Source organism: Heterodontus francisci, chromosome 3 (assembly GCF_036365525.1).
Source record: "Heterodontus francisci isolate sHetFra1 chromosome 3, sHetFra1.hap1, whole genome shotgun sequence".
NCBI classification, from domain to species: Eukaryota; Metazoa; Chordata; class Chondrichthyes; order Heterodontiformes; family Heterodontidae; genus Heterodontus; species Heterodontus francisci.
In genome coordinates this window covers 170,196,351-170,213,897 of record NC_090373.1, presented here as the reverse complement: position 1 = coordinate 170,213,897, position 17,547 = coordinate 170,196,351, and the positions used below count along the sequence as shown (strand labels likewise).

Below are 17,547 nucleotides of genomic sequence, written 5' to 3'. Positions count from 1 at the left end.
CCTGCCCTTTTACCTCCTCGCTCCTCACCATCCAAGGCCCCAAACACTCCTTCCAGGTGAAGCAGTGATTTACTTGTACTTCTTTCAATTTAGTATACTGTATTCGCTGCTCACAATGCAGTCTCCTCTATATTGGGGAGACCAAACGCAGATTGGGTGACTGTTTTGCAGAACACCTTCACTCAGTTAACAAGAATGATGCCGAGCTTCCAGTTGCTTGCCATTTCAATTCAGTACCCTGCTCTCACAGCCACATTTCTGTCCTTGGTCTGCTGCAGCATTCCAGTGAAAGTCAACGCAAGCTCGAGGAACAGCACCGCATTTTCTGATTAGGCACTCTACCGCCTTCTGGACTAAATATTGAGTTCAATAATTTCAGAGCATGACTGGCCCTTTTTATTATTATTTCATTTTATTTTATTTTTTAACCATGTGCCTGCCTTAAACTTGGTTTTTCATGTTGGTGCTTTTGGACAGAGCTGTTCATTATTCTGTCATTAACACTCTCTCTGGACTAATGCTTTGTCTTTCACTATAACCATTAGCATTCCCTTTGCCTCATGACATCTTTGTCAGTTAATCTCTCCTGCCCTCTGCCCGTCACACACCTTCCCTTTTGTTCTCTTGCCCCGCCACACCCACTTGCTTAAAACCTATTACATTTCTAAACTTTGTGAGTTCTGAAGAAAGGTCACAGACCTGAAACATTAACTCTGCTTTTCTCTCCACAGATGCTGCCAGACCTGCTGAGCATTTCCAGCATTTCCTGTTTTTATATCTGATCCAATATCACTTGTTTGACATTAATGGCTAAGGTTAGAATGACCTCCAATGTTTGGTCCCCTAGTTTTTATGGTAGGCACAAAGCCTAAACACTCCTGGTTTAAAGTACTTGTTACTGAATACTTCCCTCATCACAAAATTCCAGTCAGGTTGGAGCTTGGTCGCATAAACAGGCTGTTACACTGAAAGCACCATAATAGTACTGGTTCAATACTGAGATCTAGTGAAACATATTCACAGGGCTATTAATGAATGTGTGCCTTTCAGAAGATTTAAAATCATTTTGCACCTGTCTTCATAAAACTGTAGCTGGAGACAACAACAATGTGCCTTGGAAAGGTAGCTTTAGCTACAAACTCACAGCTACTTGGTTCAGACATCTCTGAACTTAATGGGTGAAAAGAAGATGGGGGAAAAGAACATTACCTAAAACCAACTCATTCTTTATTTCATTCAGGACCACTGTGGGCAAAACGTGAACATACAACATCAAAAGTGCCAAACAAAATGCTTCACCGCGTTATAATATGCAAGTGGAGTTGCATAGAAAAAATTATGTTCTCATCCCTCCTGAAAAAGAAATGTTTGTATTGTTTCAACGAACAGTATAAGGGCCTTGAAACTAAGATTAGTGTATAAATGCTTATTGCGTTTTATTTAATGCTGATTCTGCAATATGCAGGGAGGACAGAGCTTGGGAAATTCAGGGTGTGCCACCTGTAGTCACCTCTTGAACTACCCTTTAAATTGCTCATTGCTCCATTTTAATAGAGGTGCTAAACCATTTAAAAGAAACAAGTTAATAATTCCGTTAAGATACAGCCGGGAGAAGAATTTAATAAGTTAAAATCTGCGTACCTTAAATTTTGGGCAGTCTAATTTTAAAGCTAAGGAGAATTACCTTATCTAGTTTGTATTACTTTACTGCGTTTTACAGAGCTGGTGACAAGTTGAAACAGTGCAGCCTAGTTCAATAGACAATTTTTATCATTCATAGAAGAGATGACTCAGTATCACAAGGCCGCTTGATGATTTCATATAATGCTGTGCTTGTGAAACAATGTGATGATAATTTATACATGCAGCATCTGAACCACAGAAGCTCTCATGCTGGAAAAACTCTTTAAGCATTAGCTCGAAAGTGATTTCTGTGCCAATGCAGTACACTTGCTATAAACTGATTAGTGTGCCCATATACAATCATTTGAAGAAATAAATAATAAAACCAATAAGTTATTACTGGCTTCATGGTGTGTTAGAAGGATGTGGGTTCAAGTCCCACTAGAGATTTGAGCACACAATCTAGGCTGACACTCCAGTGCGGTACTGAGAGGGTGTTGCACTGTTGGAGGTGTCATCTTTTGGATGAGACATACGAACATACGAATTAGGAGCAGGAGTAGGCCACTCGGCCCCTCGAGCCCGCTCCACTATTCAATAAGTTCACGGCTGAACTGATTACTCCACATTACCACCTACCCCCGATAACCTTCTACCCCCTTGCTTATCAAGAATCTATCTACCTCTGCCTTAAAAATATTCAAAGACTCTGCTTCTACCGCCTTTTGAGGAACAGAATTCCAAAGACTCACGACCTTCTGAGAGAAAAAATTTCTCCTCACCTCTGTATTAAATGGGTGACGCCTTATTTTTAAACAGTGACCCTAGTTCTAGATTTTCCCACAAGGGGAAACATCCTTTCCACATCCACCCTGTCAAGACCTCACAGGATCTTATATGTTTCAATCAAGTCACCTTTTACTCTTCTAAATTCCAATGGAAACAAGCCTAGCCTGTCCAATCTTTCCTCGTAAGACAGCCCGCCCATTCCAAGTATAAGTCTAATAAACCTTCTCTGTACTGCCTCCAAAGCATTTACATCCTTCCTTAAATGAGACCAGTACTGTACACAGTACTCCAGATGTGGTCTCACCAATGCCCTGTATAGCTGAAGCATAATCTCCCTACTTTTGTATTCAATTCCCTTTGTGATAATTGATAACATTCTACTAGCTTTCCTAATTACGTGCTGTACATGCATACTAACCTTTTGCGATTCATGCACTAGGACACCCAGATCCCTCTGCATCTCAGAGCTCTGCAATCTCTCACCATTAAGATAATATGCTTCTTTTTTATTCTTACTGCCAAAGTGGACAATTTCCCACTTTCCCACATTATACTCCATTTGCCAGGTCTTTGCCCACTCACTTAACCGATCTATATTCCTTTGCAGCCCCCTTATGTCTTCTTCACAAGTTACTTTCCTGCCTGTCTTTGTGTCATCAGCAGATTTAGCAACCATACCTTCATCTAAGTCATTTATATTTAGATGTGAGTTAGAGGCACTGTTCCACTCACCCCTGTGCCAGGTATCGCTGTGCTCTGATAGTGCTGGTGAACACTGTGCAGTCTGCTGCTCTGGGAAGAGGGGTCCCCACCATCTCCTCCGGGAGGGAGATACATGTTAATCATATCCCGGAGGTCACCCAGGCAGGCTCCCCAGGAGTGGGACATTAGTGGGGGAGGGGTGGTAGGCTCTGTCTTCACCATAGAACTCATGGAGCTCAGCGCCATGCCCGGAGTATTCTGCTGGCCATAGGCTGGAGACATGCTGTAGGTGGACGCGGCGTTCATGTAGCTCTGTGCTGTGGACATCATAGGGCTGTACTGGAGACTAGCCATCTCATAGCGGTGCATCTGTTGGATCTGAGGGCTGTTGATACCTGGGTGTTGAGAATAAGCTAACTGGTCCTGCATCAGCAGGTAAGTCCCGTTGGCCCAACCGTTCATGTGGGGGTAACTCTCCATTCCCTGGCTAACCCCCACGCTGCTATTAACTGGGACCGACCCAGGCGCCAGAAGTCCGCCGGGGAGAGAGTATTTGGGCAGCACAGTGGCACAGTGGTTAGCACCGCAGCCTCACAGCTCCAGCGACCCGGGTTCAATTCTGGATCCTGCCTGTGTGGAGTTTGCAAGTTCTCCCTGTGTTTGCGTGGGTTTTCGCCGGGTGCTCCGGTTTCCTCCCACAGCCAAAGACTTGCAGGTTAATAGGTAAATTGGCCATTATAAATTGCCCCTAGTGTAGGTAGGTGGTAGGAGAATGGTGGGGATGTGGTAGGAATATGGGCTTAGTGTTTCTTTTGGGCCTCCTTATCTCGAGAGACAATGGATACGCGCCTGGAGGTGGTCAGTGGTTTGTGAAGCAGCGCCTGGAGTGGCTATAAAGGCCAATTCTGGAGTGACAGGCTCTTCCACAGGTGCTGCAGAGAAATTTGTTTGTTGGGGCTGTTGCACAGTTGGCTCTCCCCTTGCGCCTCTGTCTTTTTTCCTGCCAACTACTAAGTCTCTTCGACTCGCCACAATTTAGCCCTGTCTTTATGGCTGCCCGCCAGCTCTGGCGAATGCTGGCAACTGACTCCCACGACTTGTGATCAATGTCACACGATTTCATGTCGCGTTTGCAGACGTCTTTATAACGGAGACATGGACGGCCGGTGGGTCTGATACCAGTGGCGAGCTCGCTGTACAATGTGTCTTTGGGGATCCTGCCATCTTCCATGCGGCTCACATGGCCAAGCCATCTCAAGCGCCGCTGACTCAGTAGTGTGTATAAGCTGGGGGTGTTGGCCGCTTCAAGGACTTCTGTGTTGGAGATATAGTCCTGCCACCTGATGCCAAGTATTCTCCGAAGGCAGCGAAGATGGAATGAATTGAGACGTCGCTCTTGGCTGGCATACGTTGTCCAGGCCTCGCTGCCGTAGAGCAAGGTACTGAGGACACAGGCCTGATACACTCGGACTTTTGTGTTCCGTGTCAGTGCGCCATTTTCCCACACTCTCTTGGCCAGTCTGGACATAGCAGTGGAAGCCTTACCCATGCGCTTGTTGATTTCTGCATCTAGAGACAGGTTACTGGTGATAGTTGAGCCTAGGTAGGTGAACTCTTGAACCACTTCCAGAGCGTGGTCGCCAATATTGATGGATGGAGCATTTCTGACATCCTGCCCCATGATGTTCGTTTTCTTGAGGCTGATGGTTAGGCCAAATTCATTGCAGGCAGACGCAAACCTGTCGATGAGACTCTGCAGGCATTCTTCAGTGTGAGATGTTAAAGCAGCATCGTCAGCAAAGAGGAGTTCTCTGATGAGGACTTTCCGTACTTTGGACTTCGCTCTTAGACGGGCAAGGTTGAACAACCTGCCCCCTGATCTTGTGTGGAGGAAAATTCCTTCTTCAGAGGATTTGAACGCATGTGAAAGCAGCAGGGAGAAGAAAATCCCAAAAAGTGTGGGTGCGAGAACACAGCCCTGTTTCACACCACTCAGGATAGGAAAGGGCTCTGATGAGGAGCCACCATGTTGAATTGTGCCTTTCATATTGTCATGGAATGAGGTGATGATACTTAGTAGCTTTGGTGGACATCCGATCTTTTCTAGTAGTCTGAAGAGACCACGTCTGCTGACGAGGTCAAAGGCTTTGGTGAGATCAATGAAAGCAATGTAGAGGGGCATCTGTTGTTCACGGCATTTCTCCTGTATCTGACGAAGGGAGAACAGCATGTCAATAGTCGATCTCTCTGCACGAAAGCCACACTGTGCCTCAGGGTAGACGCGCTCGGCCAGCTTCTGGAGCCTGTTCAGAGCGACTCGAGCAAAGACTTTCCCCACTATGCTGAGCAGGGAGATTCCACGGTAGTTGTTGCAGTCACCGCGGTCACCTTTGTTTTTATAGAGGGTGATGATGTTGGCATCGCGCATGTCCTGGGGTACTGCTCCCTCGTCCCAGCACAGGCATAGCAGTTCATGTAGTGCTGAGAGTATAGCAGGCTTGGCACTCTTGATTATTTCAGGGGTAATGCTGTCCTTCCCAGGGGCTTTTCCGCTGGCTAGGGAATCAATGGCATCACTGAGTTCCGATTTGGTTGGCTGTATGTCCAGCTCATCCATGACTGGTAGAGGCTGGGCTGCATTGAGGGCAGTCTCAGTGACAGCATTCTCCCTGGAGTACAGTTCTAGGTAGTGCTCAACCCAGCGGTCCATCTGTTTGCGTTGGTCAGTGATTATGTCCCCCGATTTAGATTTGAGGGGGGCGATCTTCTTGATGGTTGGCCCAAGAGCTCTCTTCATGCCATCATACATTCCTCTGATGTTTCCGGTGTCTGAGGCCAGCTGAATATGACTGCATAGGTGTTGCCAGTAGTCGTTTGCGCAACGCCTAGCTGTTCTTTGTGCAGTACTTCTGGCTGCTTTAAGTGCTGCGGATGTTAAATCGCTGGGGGCTTTCTTGTAGTTCAAAAGTGCAATGCGCTTAGCGGCTATGACAGGTTCCAGCTCTTCATTATGAGATTGAAACCAGTCTGCATTTCTCTTCGCACTTTTGCCGTAGGTGGTCAAAGCTGACTCATAGATGGCGTCTCTGATGTGGGCCCACTTGGTCTCAGCATCCCCTGTGGGAGTGTTTTGAAGGGCTGTTACAAGTGAATTTAGAAATTTTTGTAACAGCTGTGGGTGAGAAATTCTGCTCGTGTTGATGCGCGGGTGGCCCTTCTGCTTGGAATGATGCAACTTCTAGGATTAGTATAAATGGGTGGTTGATGGTCAGCACAGACTCGGTGGGCCGAAGGGCCTGTTTCAGTGCTGTATCTCTAAATAAATAAAATAAAATATATAAATTGTAAAAAGTTGAGGTCCCAGCACAGATCCCTGTGGCACACCACTCATTACATATTGCCAACCAGAAAATGACCCATTTATGCCTACTCTCTAGCCGATCTTCTATCCATGCCAAAATATTACCCTCTACACCATGAGCTTTTATTTTCCGCAAAAACCTTTGATGTGGCACCTTATCAAAGGTTTTCTGGAAATCTAAGTACAATATATCCACCTGTTCCCCTTTATCCACAGCACATGTAACTCCCTCAAAGAACGCCAATAAATTGGTTAAACATGATTTCCCTTTCACAAAACCATGTTGACTCTGCCTGATTACCTTGAATTTTTCTAAATGCCCTGCTATAACATCTTTAATAATAGCATCTAACATTTTCCTTAAGACAGGTGTTAGGTTAACTGTTCTGTAGTTTCCTGCTTTCTGTCTCCCCCCCTTTTTGAATAAAGGAGTTACATTTGCCATTTTCCAATCTAACAGAACCTTCCCCGAACCTAGGGAATTTTAGAAATTAAAACTAACACATCAACTATCTCACCCTAGGATGAAGTCCATCACAACCCAGGGACTTGTCAGCCTGCAGCTCCAACAATTTGTTCAGTACCACTTCCCCGGTGATTGTAATTTTCTTGAATTCCTCCCTCCCTTCCATTTACAGCTAATACTGGGATGTTACTTGTATCCTCCATAGTGAAGACCGATGCAAAAAGCTGTTCAGTTCATCTGCCATCTCCTTATTATCCATTATTAATTCCCCAGACTCACTTTCTACAGGAATTTTGTGCTCAAGCCCTGGAGGGGGACCTAAACCAAGAACCTGATGACTCAGAAGTGAGAGTGCTACCAACTGAAGTTACAAAGGGATAGGAATAGGATTAGGATGTCCCGCCTAAAGAGGACGCACTTCCATTTTGTTGGGCATGATGGTCCTTTATCTTTTAAATTCCATTTCCTTCCCTGGGCCGAATTTTGAAATCCCGGTGAGTGCTGGAGTGAGTGCGTGCGCGATTTGAAAATTGCATTCTGGGAGGTCAGCACCGGCTCCCATCGCCTCCAGAACGTGAAGCTATTTTTAAACGGACACCGAGAGGGAGGGAATGGGATGTCTGAATGCCTGCAATTAATTGGCAGTTGAGTTCATTGAGGAGCTCATTGAAAAGCTTGTCAGGAGCATTTTGTAAGTTTCAATAGAAGGGAATGGGGAAAATACTATGTCAGGAATATGGTAAGGTGTAGGTCGTGAACACTGCTGGGGGCCAAGAGGGCTATTGGAAGGACTGCCTAACATGTTGTAGAAGTGCAGAATAAAGCTCAGCTGCTCAACAATGCTACAGAGCAGCCACTGCTGGAGCTGAAAGACTTGCATTCGGTAGTGGTGAGTGGTAGGAATCTGGAGAAGGATGTAAGGCCGTTGGCATCACTTGGGCAGCTGGGGTTGGTAGGGGAAGGCCTGGTGAATGAACAAGCGTCAGCTGAGGGAGTTCAGATGGGAACAGGTTACTCTCACATTGGATAGAGCAGCCAGGATGAGCTTCAGTAGATGCAACTTCTTGGACAGTAGGTCAGAGCAACACAGTATCGGGCTGCAAAGGGAAGAAGGTGCTATACTAGATATCAGGTCTACCGCCCAAGAGTTACCTACCTGCAAATGACAGAGCGTCACTGCCAAAGGAGACAGCTCCTATCCAGGCAGATGGTCTCAGACATTTGTGCTCTGATCCACAATGACTTGAGGCTTCTCGGCCCCCATTGCCTGCAGCCATCAAAGTCACCAACACCCAGGATTTCCATGCAACTGGGTCGTTCCAGGGATCAGCTGCAGACCTAAGTAGCATCGCGCAGTCTGCAGGTCATGGATGCCATATTCCGGAGGGTGGGGAGCTACATTCACCTTGACACAGATGGACCAGCACAGGCACAGACGGCACTGGGCTTTGCCACCGTCAATGGATTCCCTCAGGTCCAGAAAGTCATCGATTGCACCCATGTAGCCATCAACGAACCGACATACCATACCAGCCAGTCAGATTCCTGAACCGAAGGGGCTACCTCTCATTGAATGTCCAGCTGGTCTGTCACCACAGGAAGTGAATCTTTCAGGTGTGCACTCGGTTCCCAGGAAGCTGTCATGACTCCTTTATCCTGTGTGAATCTCTTCAGGACCACATCCAGACTCCGTGGGTGTTGCTGGAGGATAAGGGTTATCCCCTAAAGACATGGCTCCTGACACCCGTTTGGGACCCAGACATGCAGAGAGACGCCACAACCAGAATTACCTACTAACACAGATCTGCATCGAATAGACCATTGGCATCTTGACGATGCGCCTCCGTTGCCTTGACTGATCGGGTGGGGCCCTCCAGTATGAATCAGCCAGAATGTTTCGTATCATGGTCATCTGCTGCGCCCTGCACAACATGACAATACAAAGAGGTCTGGAGACGGATAAAGAGGATCTGGAATGCCACTCTACCTTGGAGGAGGACTAGGAGGAAGAAGAAGAGGATGAAGAATTGGAAGTAGGATTCGCTCAAGAGGTGGCCAGCAACCAGGTAGTGGAGAACGCCTGGTTATGCCATCACAGACCTCAAGGTGAACTTCAGGCTGGCATGGCTGCAAGGGCCACGCTGATTCAGCAGCATTGCACCTGATTGCCTTTTATGACCGAAGAAATGGGAACTCACCTTCCAGCATGGAGAGCTATCAGTCCACAATGACCCACATCTGTGAAGTCCCATTGTCTGACATGATCATGGAGAATGAGGCTTCCACTGCCAACACACTCCATGGCACGGAAATACAGCAATCCAAGGGCCCAAAGCAACTCCCGCCCCCACCCACTCCACAAGACTCCATTCCCCCTTTTGACAAGAAACATTAATAGCATACATATCTGATTGATAACATAAACAAGTGACTTGGAAATGAATATAAAAGAGCAGACAAATGTGGACAACAGAATCCAGGTGACCCATTATGTGAAATCAGCGGCCTGGTGCCTTTCTTTCCCTATCACCTCCACACGGTGGAAGAGGATGAGGTGGAGGCAGCCTGCTCTCTAGTTTCTGCCTCCGGCAGAGACACCCATTGTTTCCATCCTTGTCTTGGAGGTGCTCGTGGGGAGTCCTCTACAGGCTGCCACGCCTGCGTCATTACCCGGCAACCTCTGTCACAGAGCCTTGGCACACAGATGATTCCTGAGTCGGAGGGGGCGAGGGGCTGAAGGGTGACACCGGTGCCCCGAGCGGTGGCCCCTTCATCTGCCGCTTCGACTGTCTCAGCCCTTTCCTGACACCCTTGAATGCCGGATGAGGCCACCGGCTGGGACATAGCTGGCATCCACTCCGTGCATCTCAGCACCATCAGTGACACTGAGTTGTCCATGCTACAGAGAGTCTGATTCTTTCTGTGCATATCAGTGCGCTGCTCCTGCACCCACTCAGTGTGGTGCTGCATTTGGTTTTCCAAGAAGTTCCCGCAGGAGCTCATGCGATCAAATTCCCTGAGTCATGACAGAGCACATGTGCTGCAAGGACTCCTCCATTGCCTGCCCATGGCTCCTCAAGACCTCAGCGAACTCTGAAAAATGGAAACTTATCTGCCTCTGGTTCTTGAGGAAGATCCTCTTTGTTTATGACACCCGAGGCCCAGCATCTTCGCCCAGCAGAGCGTCGCTGTGTCTGTCCTCCGTCCTCCGATGGGGACTGCCCACAGCTGACTCTGCCACACCCTCCTCCTCCTGCTCACGTGTGATGTGAGGTTCACTCAGTGCTCCCCGTTCTATGCTACTCTGGGGCTCAACTGAGGTGAGTGTTTGTCTGCGCTGGTGGAAGGTGTCAAGATATGATGTGACGGTGCTGGTTCCAATGAGTCTCCCCACCCACCGTCCAGGACAGTGACGCTGATTGTGCTTGTGCACTCTGGTCCCCTCTGCAACTGGATCTGTGGAAAACTCAAAAAAGTGGAAATAAGGACTTGTTCTACTCAGTAATTGCCCAGCACAACCATCCTCTTAGATGGTAGTGGTCGAAGAGCCATGGTACACATTGGACAGGAGTCTCCTCTATGCCTTTCACTTCAATCAAATCATCCTGCTGTTAACAGCCTCCTGACTTGCAATTCCCCACTGAATGATTCGTGGGAACCTTGGTGATCTCCAGCTCTGCCTCCTCCTCGGGGTCAAAGTGCGCAGCTGGGCCACACCACCACCCATTCTGACCATTTCCTGAGCATTATGGATGCTCTTCTTCTGCAGGATGAGGGGAGAATGATTCCCGAGTAGGCTTCCCTCCCTCATTTCTTCCAGCATGACATATACGTGAGCTGATGTACTCCTCAGTGATGTTCCCTTCTGAATAGCACCTGATATGTGAGGGTGGCTGCCGTCACATTGATGCAACTGGACACTTGACCTGACAATGTGCAGTGGAAGGATGGACATTCTGTGAGGTCAGTTTGGATGTGTGCTGGTGTTTACAGAAATTGGTGATCTATCAGCCAGGTGTCAATGGCCTCTCACCTTACCAGACCTTATCAGCTCATTGAATCTCTTCCTGCACTGGACCCACGTCCTTCTGGTGAGTCCCCGCCTGTTGACCTCAGTGGCCACCTCCAACCATGCCCTCTTGATCCCTCGGGGGGTGATTTTTGTTACCGGACGCCAGGAAAATGACATCTCTCCTGTCTGCCACTGCATCGTCAACGCCTCAAGAGAGGTATCAGAAAATTGTGGTGCTGCCCGGGGATGCATGCCCATGCCAGTGCTGGCTCTCTGAGCTCCCTGTTGCTCCATACCTGCAGGCAACGGCAAGCCCATTCATGGCTGCTGCTTGCCTTTTAAAATTGTCCTCAGTTTCCATGTCCTGCTTCCAGGCTGCTCCCAGCATCTCTAATTGGGCGCTGAACTCACCCCCAAACCAATTAGGCCCTTTTTATTTGAAAATAGCGTAGCGTCAGCACTGCTGACATGGGGCGGGGTTGAGACCCAGAAATGTTCCAGACGTCAGGTTCCTGAACCCGGATCGGAAATTCAGCCCCCTACATCTGTATTCCATATCATCACTACTTTCTAAGTTTCTGTCTCCCTGTTAAATGCCTTAAAACTCTCCATCTGCAGCCTAAAAGACAGTGCATATTACATCCTCACAACCTGTCGTGTGAAGATATTTTCTCTAGACTCACTGGTTTAGCATGATTTTTAAGATTACTTTCTTGTCGTTTTGGATTCCCTGAGAAAAAGGAAAAGGTCATTCCCTAACTTCATTATTTTAAACACTTCAATCATATCTCTCCTGAGCCTCCTCTGGAAGTTTACCCAGTCTCTCATCATAGTTAAATCCCATCCCAGGTATTATTCTGGTGAATCATTAAAGGACTCTTCCTAAGATGCATAATATCCAAAAATGAGGTCCAGCCAGAGATTGGTACAACACTCCCCTTTGCAATCTAATTTTTAAAAAGTTGATTTTATCTCCCTCCGCCTGGCTTAAATGAGGCAGCAGAAGCCCAAAAATGTGAACTGGGTCACTTAGCCTTGGACACTCCGGCTGCCGCCATGTTGGGTAGGGTCTCGAGATGGCTGGCAGAGTGCCGACCTGCTTGAGGCAGGAGGCTACTTGTTATGTGCAAATCAGAACCTTATGCTGTACATAGGATATCTATTGCAATTTCGAGGGACAGTCTCACTTTGTCTCCTTTATACCAGGCAGTGAGAAGCCTAACCAGCAGTCCTAAGGGGACTGTTGGAAGTCACTCAAAAGAAAACCTCCCAGTCCAGGCAATGTTTTCTTTAGTGGGGCCAGCAAGTGCTAGAGAATGCCTTTGGATCCAGAAAACACTCCAGGTCACTACCAGCTCATCCCCAGATGTACCCACCCCACCCCACCCCACTCGAACAACCCCACCCAGCATCTGGGGAGAGCCTCCATATAAAACTACCACTGTCAGCACAGCTTCGGAAACTGTCAACTGTGGAATCAGCTTCCCCAATAATCAGTATGGAACTAAGTCAAAGAGACCCACAGATCCCCGTTGCAATCCTTGGACGCACTGAATTATCTGTTATCTATTGATCACGGCTTACGGCTTTAGTTATAAGTTCTACAACTGGGATCAGCAAGCCTGGGGTTAGGAAGGTGAAACATCAGCTAGGATTTGTGGTCCTGATGGATGTCTAGTGGCCCCTGCTGGAAAGTTGGATGTTATGGGAGAATAGGCTCAAGACCATTTACAGTTGAAGTACATATTGACATTCACTGTCTCAGCTCACACACAAAAGCTGACCACTTTGGTGATGTCCTGCAGAGCTGTCAATATCTGGCACCTTATCACAAGAGTCAGATTCATCAGTACTCTTGTAATTCAGTAATCAGTAATTCTAGGATTGATTTCAAACCCAGCTGCAAAGTTCAGTTTTGATTTATCTAATTTGGGGCAAATTCTCATGTGTCTACACTGTGGGCGGCACAGTGGCGCAGTGGTTAGCACCGCAGCCTCACAGCTCCAGCGACCTGGGTTCAATTCTGGGTACTGCCTGTGTGGAGTTTGCAAGTTCTCCCTGTGTCTGCGTGGGTTTCCTCCGGGTGCTCCGGTTTCCTCCCACATGCCAAAGACTTGCAGGCTGAAAGGTTAATTGGCCATTATAAATTGCCCCTAGTATAGGTAGGTGGTCGGGGAGTATAGGGACAGGTGGGGATGTGGTAGGAATATGGGATTAGTGTAGGATTAGTATAAATGAGTGGTTGATGGTCGGCACAGACTCGGTGGGCCGAAGGGCCTGTTTCAGTGCTGTATCTCTAAACTAAACTTCAACTAAACTGTCTTTAACTACATTGGGCTAAATTAACCCAATGTAGTGCAAAGTTTCTTTTGCACTAAATTGGGTTAAAAAAGTATAATGATAGTAATACTTGGTAAGAATTGACTCCCTGTTCACACTATAGCAACTATAGCATGTTGAACAAATAATTAAATTTGACTAGAGTTTGACTGTTGAATACTGCCGTACCAAACTGTGAGAAAGTTACTTCTAAAAAGCCTTTCCACATGAAAGGCTACTAGTTAACCTCAAAACAGTGGGGATTTAGGGTAAATCTTGAGAATAGATTTTTAAAAAAGGCAGAGGAGTAACAAGTGTAATATTCTGCTTAGTGTTAGTCTAGTACAGAAAATCTGAAGAGTCAGATGGGTTAAAAGAAGCAGCAGCTTTATTAAACATGTCTTACTGCTATGGGTAACATCTTCCAAGCCTGTACCCAAGGCATCTACATATATGGTGTTACATCACTTCCTGTGATGAGATATTGTGCATGATTAGCATATTTAACCCAGTAACAACCCAATGTCCAGTATACCATATTTACTACATCTCCCCTGCAAGTCTCTGACTTCCATTTTTTACATAGACAATCGCTGTGGCACTTTCACAAGTCTATCATAACGAGTCCTCTTTTCCTTTGAAGGGGATTGAGATTTCAAGTCCTCTGACTCTGCTGTACAAGAGTGGAATTAGTAGATGACTCTGGTTCCTCATTCGGGTTGTCTTCTGGATTGGTGGATGAATGCAGCAAGTCTACCCCATTATTTTCTTGGAGATAACTGATTTGCCTGGATAGGAGGCTTCTTCTGTATTGCCACCAATGCACGTCTGTTTCATCTAACCACACCATGCTCTGTCTGGATGATGTAGGTCCTTGGTTGTGGTGTCTGCTCTACCACTTCTCCAGATCTATTTTGGTCTCTGATCCAAACTGGCTCTCCTGGTTGGATGCCTGCAAGGTTTCACACTTTGTGACATTTGTTGTGATTCCACCTTTGAGTGGATCGATCTCTCTCCTCTCTCTCCCTCACTTTTTTCAAGTCTTCAACTTTTACTTGTGGCGTGTGTATGTGTGAAAATAGGTAGTTGGGTTTTCAGTCTTCATCCCATTAGAAGTTCGCATGGTGCAAGACCATTTGGAGTGGGGTTGAACAATACATCAAAAAGTGCAATTTGAACATCCTTATTCTTCTTCAGCAATACTTTTACCATACACACTCTTCTTTCAGCTTCACCATTGGCCTGAGGGTATCTTGGTGAACTGGTGGAATGAACAAATCTATATGTCAATGTGAACTCTTTGATGGCAAACTGCGGTCCATTGTCTGAAATTGCAAGGTTTGGGATTCTATGTGTTCAAATATTTCATTCAACGATGTAATCACTGCTTCAGAAGTTTGACCCTGCAGTTGCTTGACTTCTATCCATCTTGAGTAATATTTTGTGATGCCCAAATGTCCTCGGTGCAACCTTTGTATTATGTCAAATCTCAGAACTCTCAGAATGACAATCTCTCGTCATAAATGAGTAAATCAGCAACGATAATGAGATGTCCTCTCTGTTCATAGTGCTGTTTGAGAATAGGATTGTGTGGCACGTATGCTGGCCATCCTTTAGTGCAGTATTCTCAGACTTGAGCACATTCTTCCTCATTTCTGTGCATCTCTGATTTAGTTCCGTCTCTGAGATATGGCTGGTAGAGTTGTAGTGGATGCAAAGGTTTCTACCTCTTCAATAAGGGATACATCACCTTGTTCCAGTCTTGCTACTGGGAATCGAGACGAAGCATCTGCTGTGATTTGCTGCTTTCCTGGAAAATACTCTGTCTTTGCATCAAACCTCATCATCCTCAATCTGAATCGTTGTACTCGTGGAGGCATCTTAGCTAACCCCTTTGCATTTAAGATTTACCAATGGTTTGTGGTCTGTCTCTATCTTGAAGTGAAGACCAGTATCGTAGCCTGCAAACTTTTCACAAGCCCATTTGCCACTAATGCCTCTTTCTCTATCACTGCATTTCTCTGTCCAGTGTCAGTGAACGGGATGCATAGTAAACTGGTCTGCACTTTCCATTCGTCTGTATCTGAAACAGTACACCTCCCAGTCCTGTAGAAGATGCATCTACAGCAATGATGGTGGGTAGCTCTGAGTCATAGTGAGCTCACACATCTGGTGATATCAGCTTTCCTTTGACTTTCTCAAACTATCTTTAGAACATCTTTATATAAAAGCAAAATACTGCGGATGCTGGAAATCTGAAACAAAAACAAGAAATGCTGGATTCACTCAGCAGGTCTGGCAGCATTCACTGCCGTTCCGAAGAAGGGTCACTGACCCGAAACGTTAACTCTGCTTCTCTTTCCACAGATGCTGCCAGACCTGCTGAGTGAATCCAGCATTTCTTGTTTTTGTTTTAGAACATCTTTGTTCTGCTTCCTCCCAACACCAGGTATTGTCTTGTCTTAACAATTGATGTCGTGGCTCATTGACTACAGCTAGGTTGGACAAAAACTTTCCAACTTGATTCACCATTCTCATAAATCTCTGAAGCTTAGTCACGTTCCTAGGAGCTGGAAATTCCTCGATTGCTCTTATCTTCTGTGGATCAACTCTTATACCAGATCCATCCACAATATGTCCCAGGAACTTGACAGTTGGTTGTGGGAACTCACATTTGTTATTGAGTGTAAGTCCTGCTCTCCCTAAACACTGCAAAACTGCTTTGTCAGAGTGGATCCATGGATCAGGACATCATCCATATGGCATGTGACTCCATCTAGTCCTTCTAGAATGCCCGACATTGTACTCTGGAAGGGTAATCTGTCGAAACAAAACCTTCCAGATGGGGTAATTGAAAGCTGTGAGCAATTTAGACTCTTCGAGGGGTAGTTACCAAAAACCACTATTTGCATCCAGCCTTGTGAAGATTGAACTCTTCCCAATTTAGCCAAGCTCTCATCTACATACGATATTGGATGGTCTTCATGTTCAACTGCTTTGTTTAGTTGAGTGAGAGCAACACAAATTCTAGTAGATCCATTTGGTTTTTGTACTGGGACCATATCTGGATACCAGCTTGTAGGCTCTATCACAGGTGAAATAACTCCTTGATTCACCACAGTCGATTTCTTTCTTTACCTTTGCAAGAGTGGATGAGGAACATTTCTGGGTGTATACAGACACAATGGCTTTGCTTCTAGCCGTAGCGTTATATGATATGCTGTCTTCAGCTTCCCTAGTCCTGTGAACAGCTTTGGGAATTCAGCTCTAAAATTCCTAGGCTGATCTTCTCTGCTTTCTAGTTCCTCCACTCTGCAGATTAATTTCAAGTCAATGCAAGCTTTCCTGACCAAAAATGAACAATTCTGATTTTGAATCACATATAGAGGTTTCTGTGATTTCTTTTTCCTCGATATTGAAGGGTTCCTTCAGTTCCCCTATGACTTTAAGTTCGCTACCTCCCGGCCCGTATAATTTCTTGCCTGCTGGTTGAAGAATGTTCTTCTCTAACCATGGCTCAGCATTGGAAAGAACCAAAACTGCTGCTCCCATATCCAATTTAAAGTTTGTCTTGTCTCCCTCCACAAGAATTTCTGCACTCCAGCAACTCCCACTTGGTTCTTGGATCTCTCCCAGAAAAGGTATCTCAACTTCGTGGATATCCTTCACTTTGTGGATTTTTCCACTTTTAAAAGGTTTCCCTCTCTGTATGTTCTGTACTGGCTTTTTGCTACAGCACACCACCTGGAAGTGGCCTCGCTTCCTGCACGAATGGCATTCAGCCTCTTTGGCAGGACAGTTTTCCCAGCTCTCTCTCTCTTGGCCATACCTACTGCAGTTAACCTGTGCTGCTGCTAGACACTCCTCCTGTCTCCTTTGCTTTTTGCCGCCATCTTTCCCCTTCTTATACCTAACAAACTCCACTGAATCGACTGCCCTCGCGATGGAACTCTCCATCACTTTGGACCATGGACTGATTCTGTTTCCTGACCCCCGCTTGTCTGCTCCGTTGGATTACCTTTGCTAGGGTTAGATCATCTCTTGACTGCAAGTGATCAGACAAGCATCATCAAACACTCCTACAACAATTCTATCCCTGATCAGCTCGTCCTTCAAGCTGTCATACACAGAGTCTTCTGCAAGTTTGTATAAGTGGTTTATAAATGCATCAACGTTTGTTAAATGAGGCACGTTCCATGTTAATACTCTTTCTCAAATTGAAATATGCATTGTGTGCTTTGATAACTTTGTCATACATGGCTTTCTCCTCGTCAA

General features: G+C 46.2%; 2 protein-coding genes across 2 annotated transcripts in view; both read right to left on the bottom strand.

Annotated features, from left to right (window-relative positions):
* Nucleotides 1–17,547, bottom strand: part of acoxl (acyl-CoA oxidase-like) — a 437,923-nt gene that overhangs the window by 112,277 nt on the left and 308,099 nt on the right. The gene's annotated exons all lie outside the window — the stretch shown is intronic.
* LOC137353585 (transcription factor Sox-3-like) lies at nucleotides 3,112–8,290 on the bottom strand. The gene is made up of 2 exons (XM_068019948.1): nucleotides 8,098–8,290; nucleotides 3,112–3,704 (listed from the first exon to the last, which is right to left on the bottom strand). The coding sequence occupies exons 1-2, from the start codon at nucleotides 8,288–8,290 to the stop codon at nucleotides 3,112–3,114; spliced, it is 786 nt and encodes a 261-aa protein (XP_067876049.1).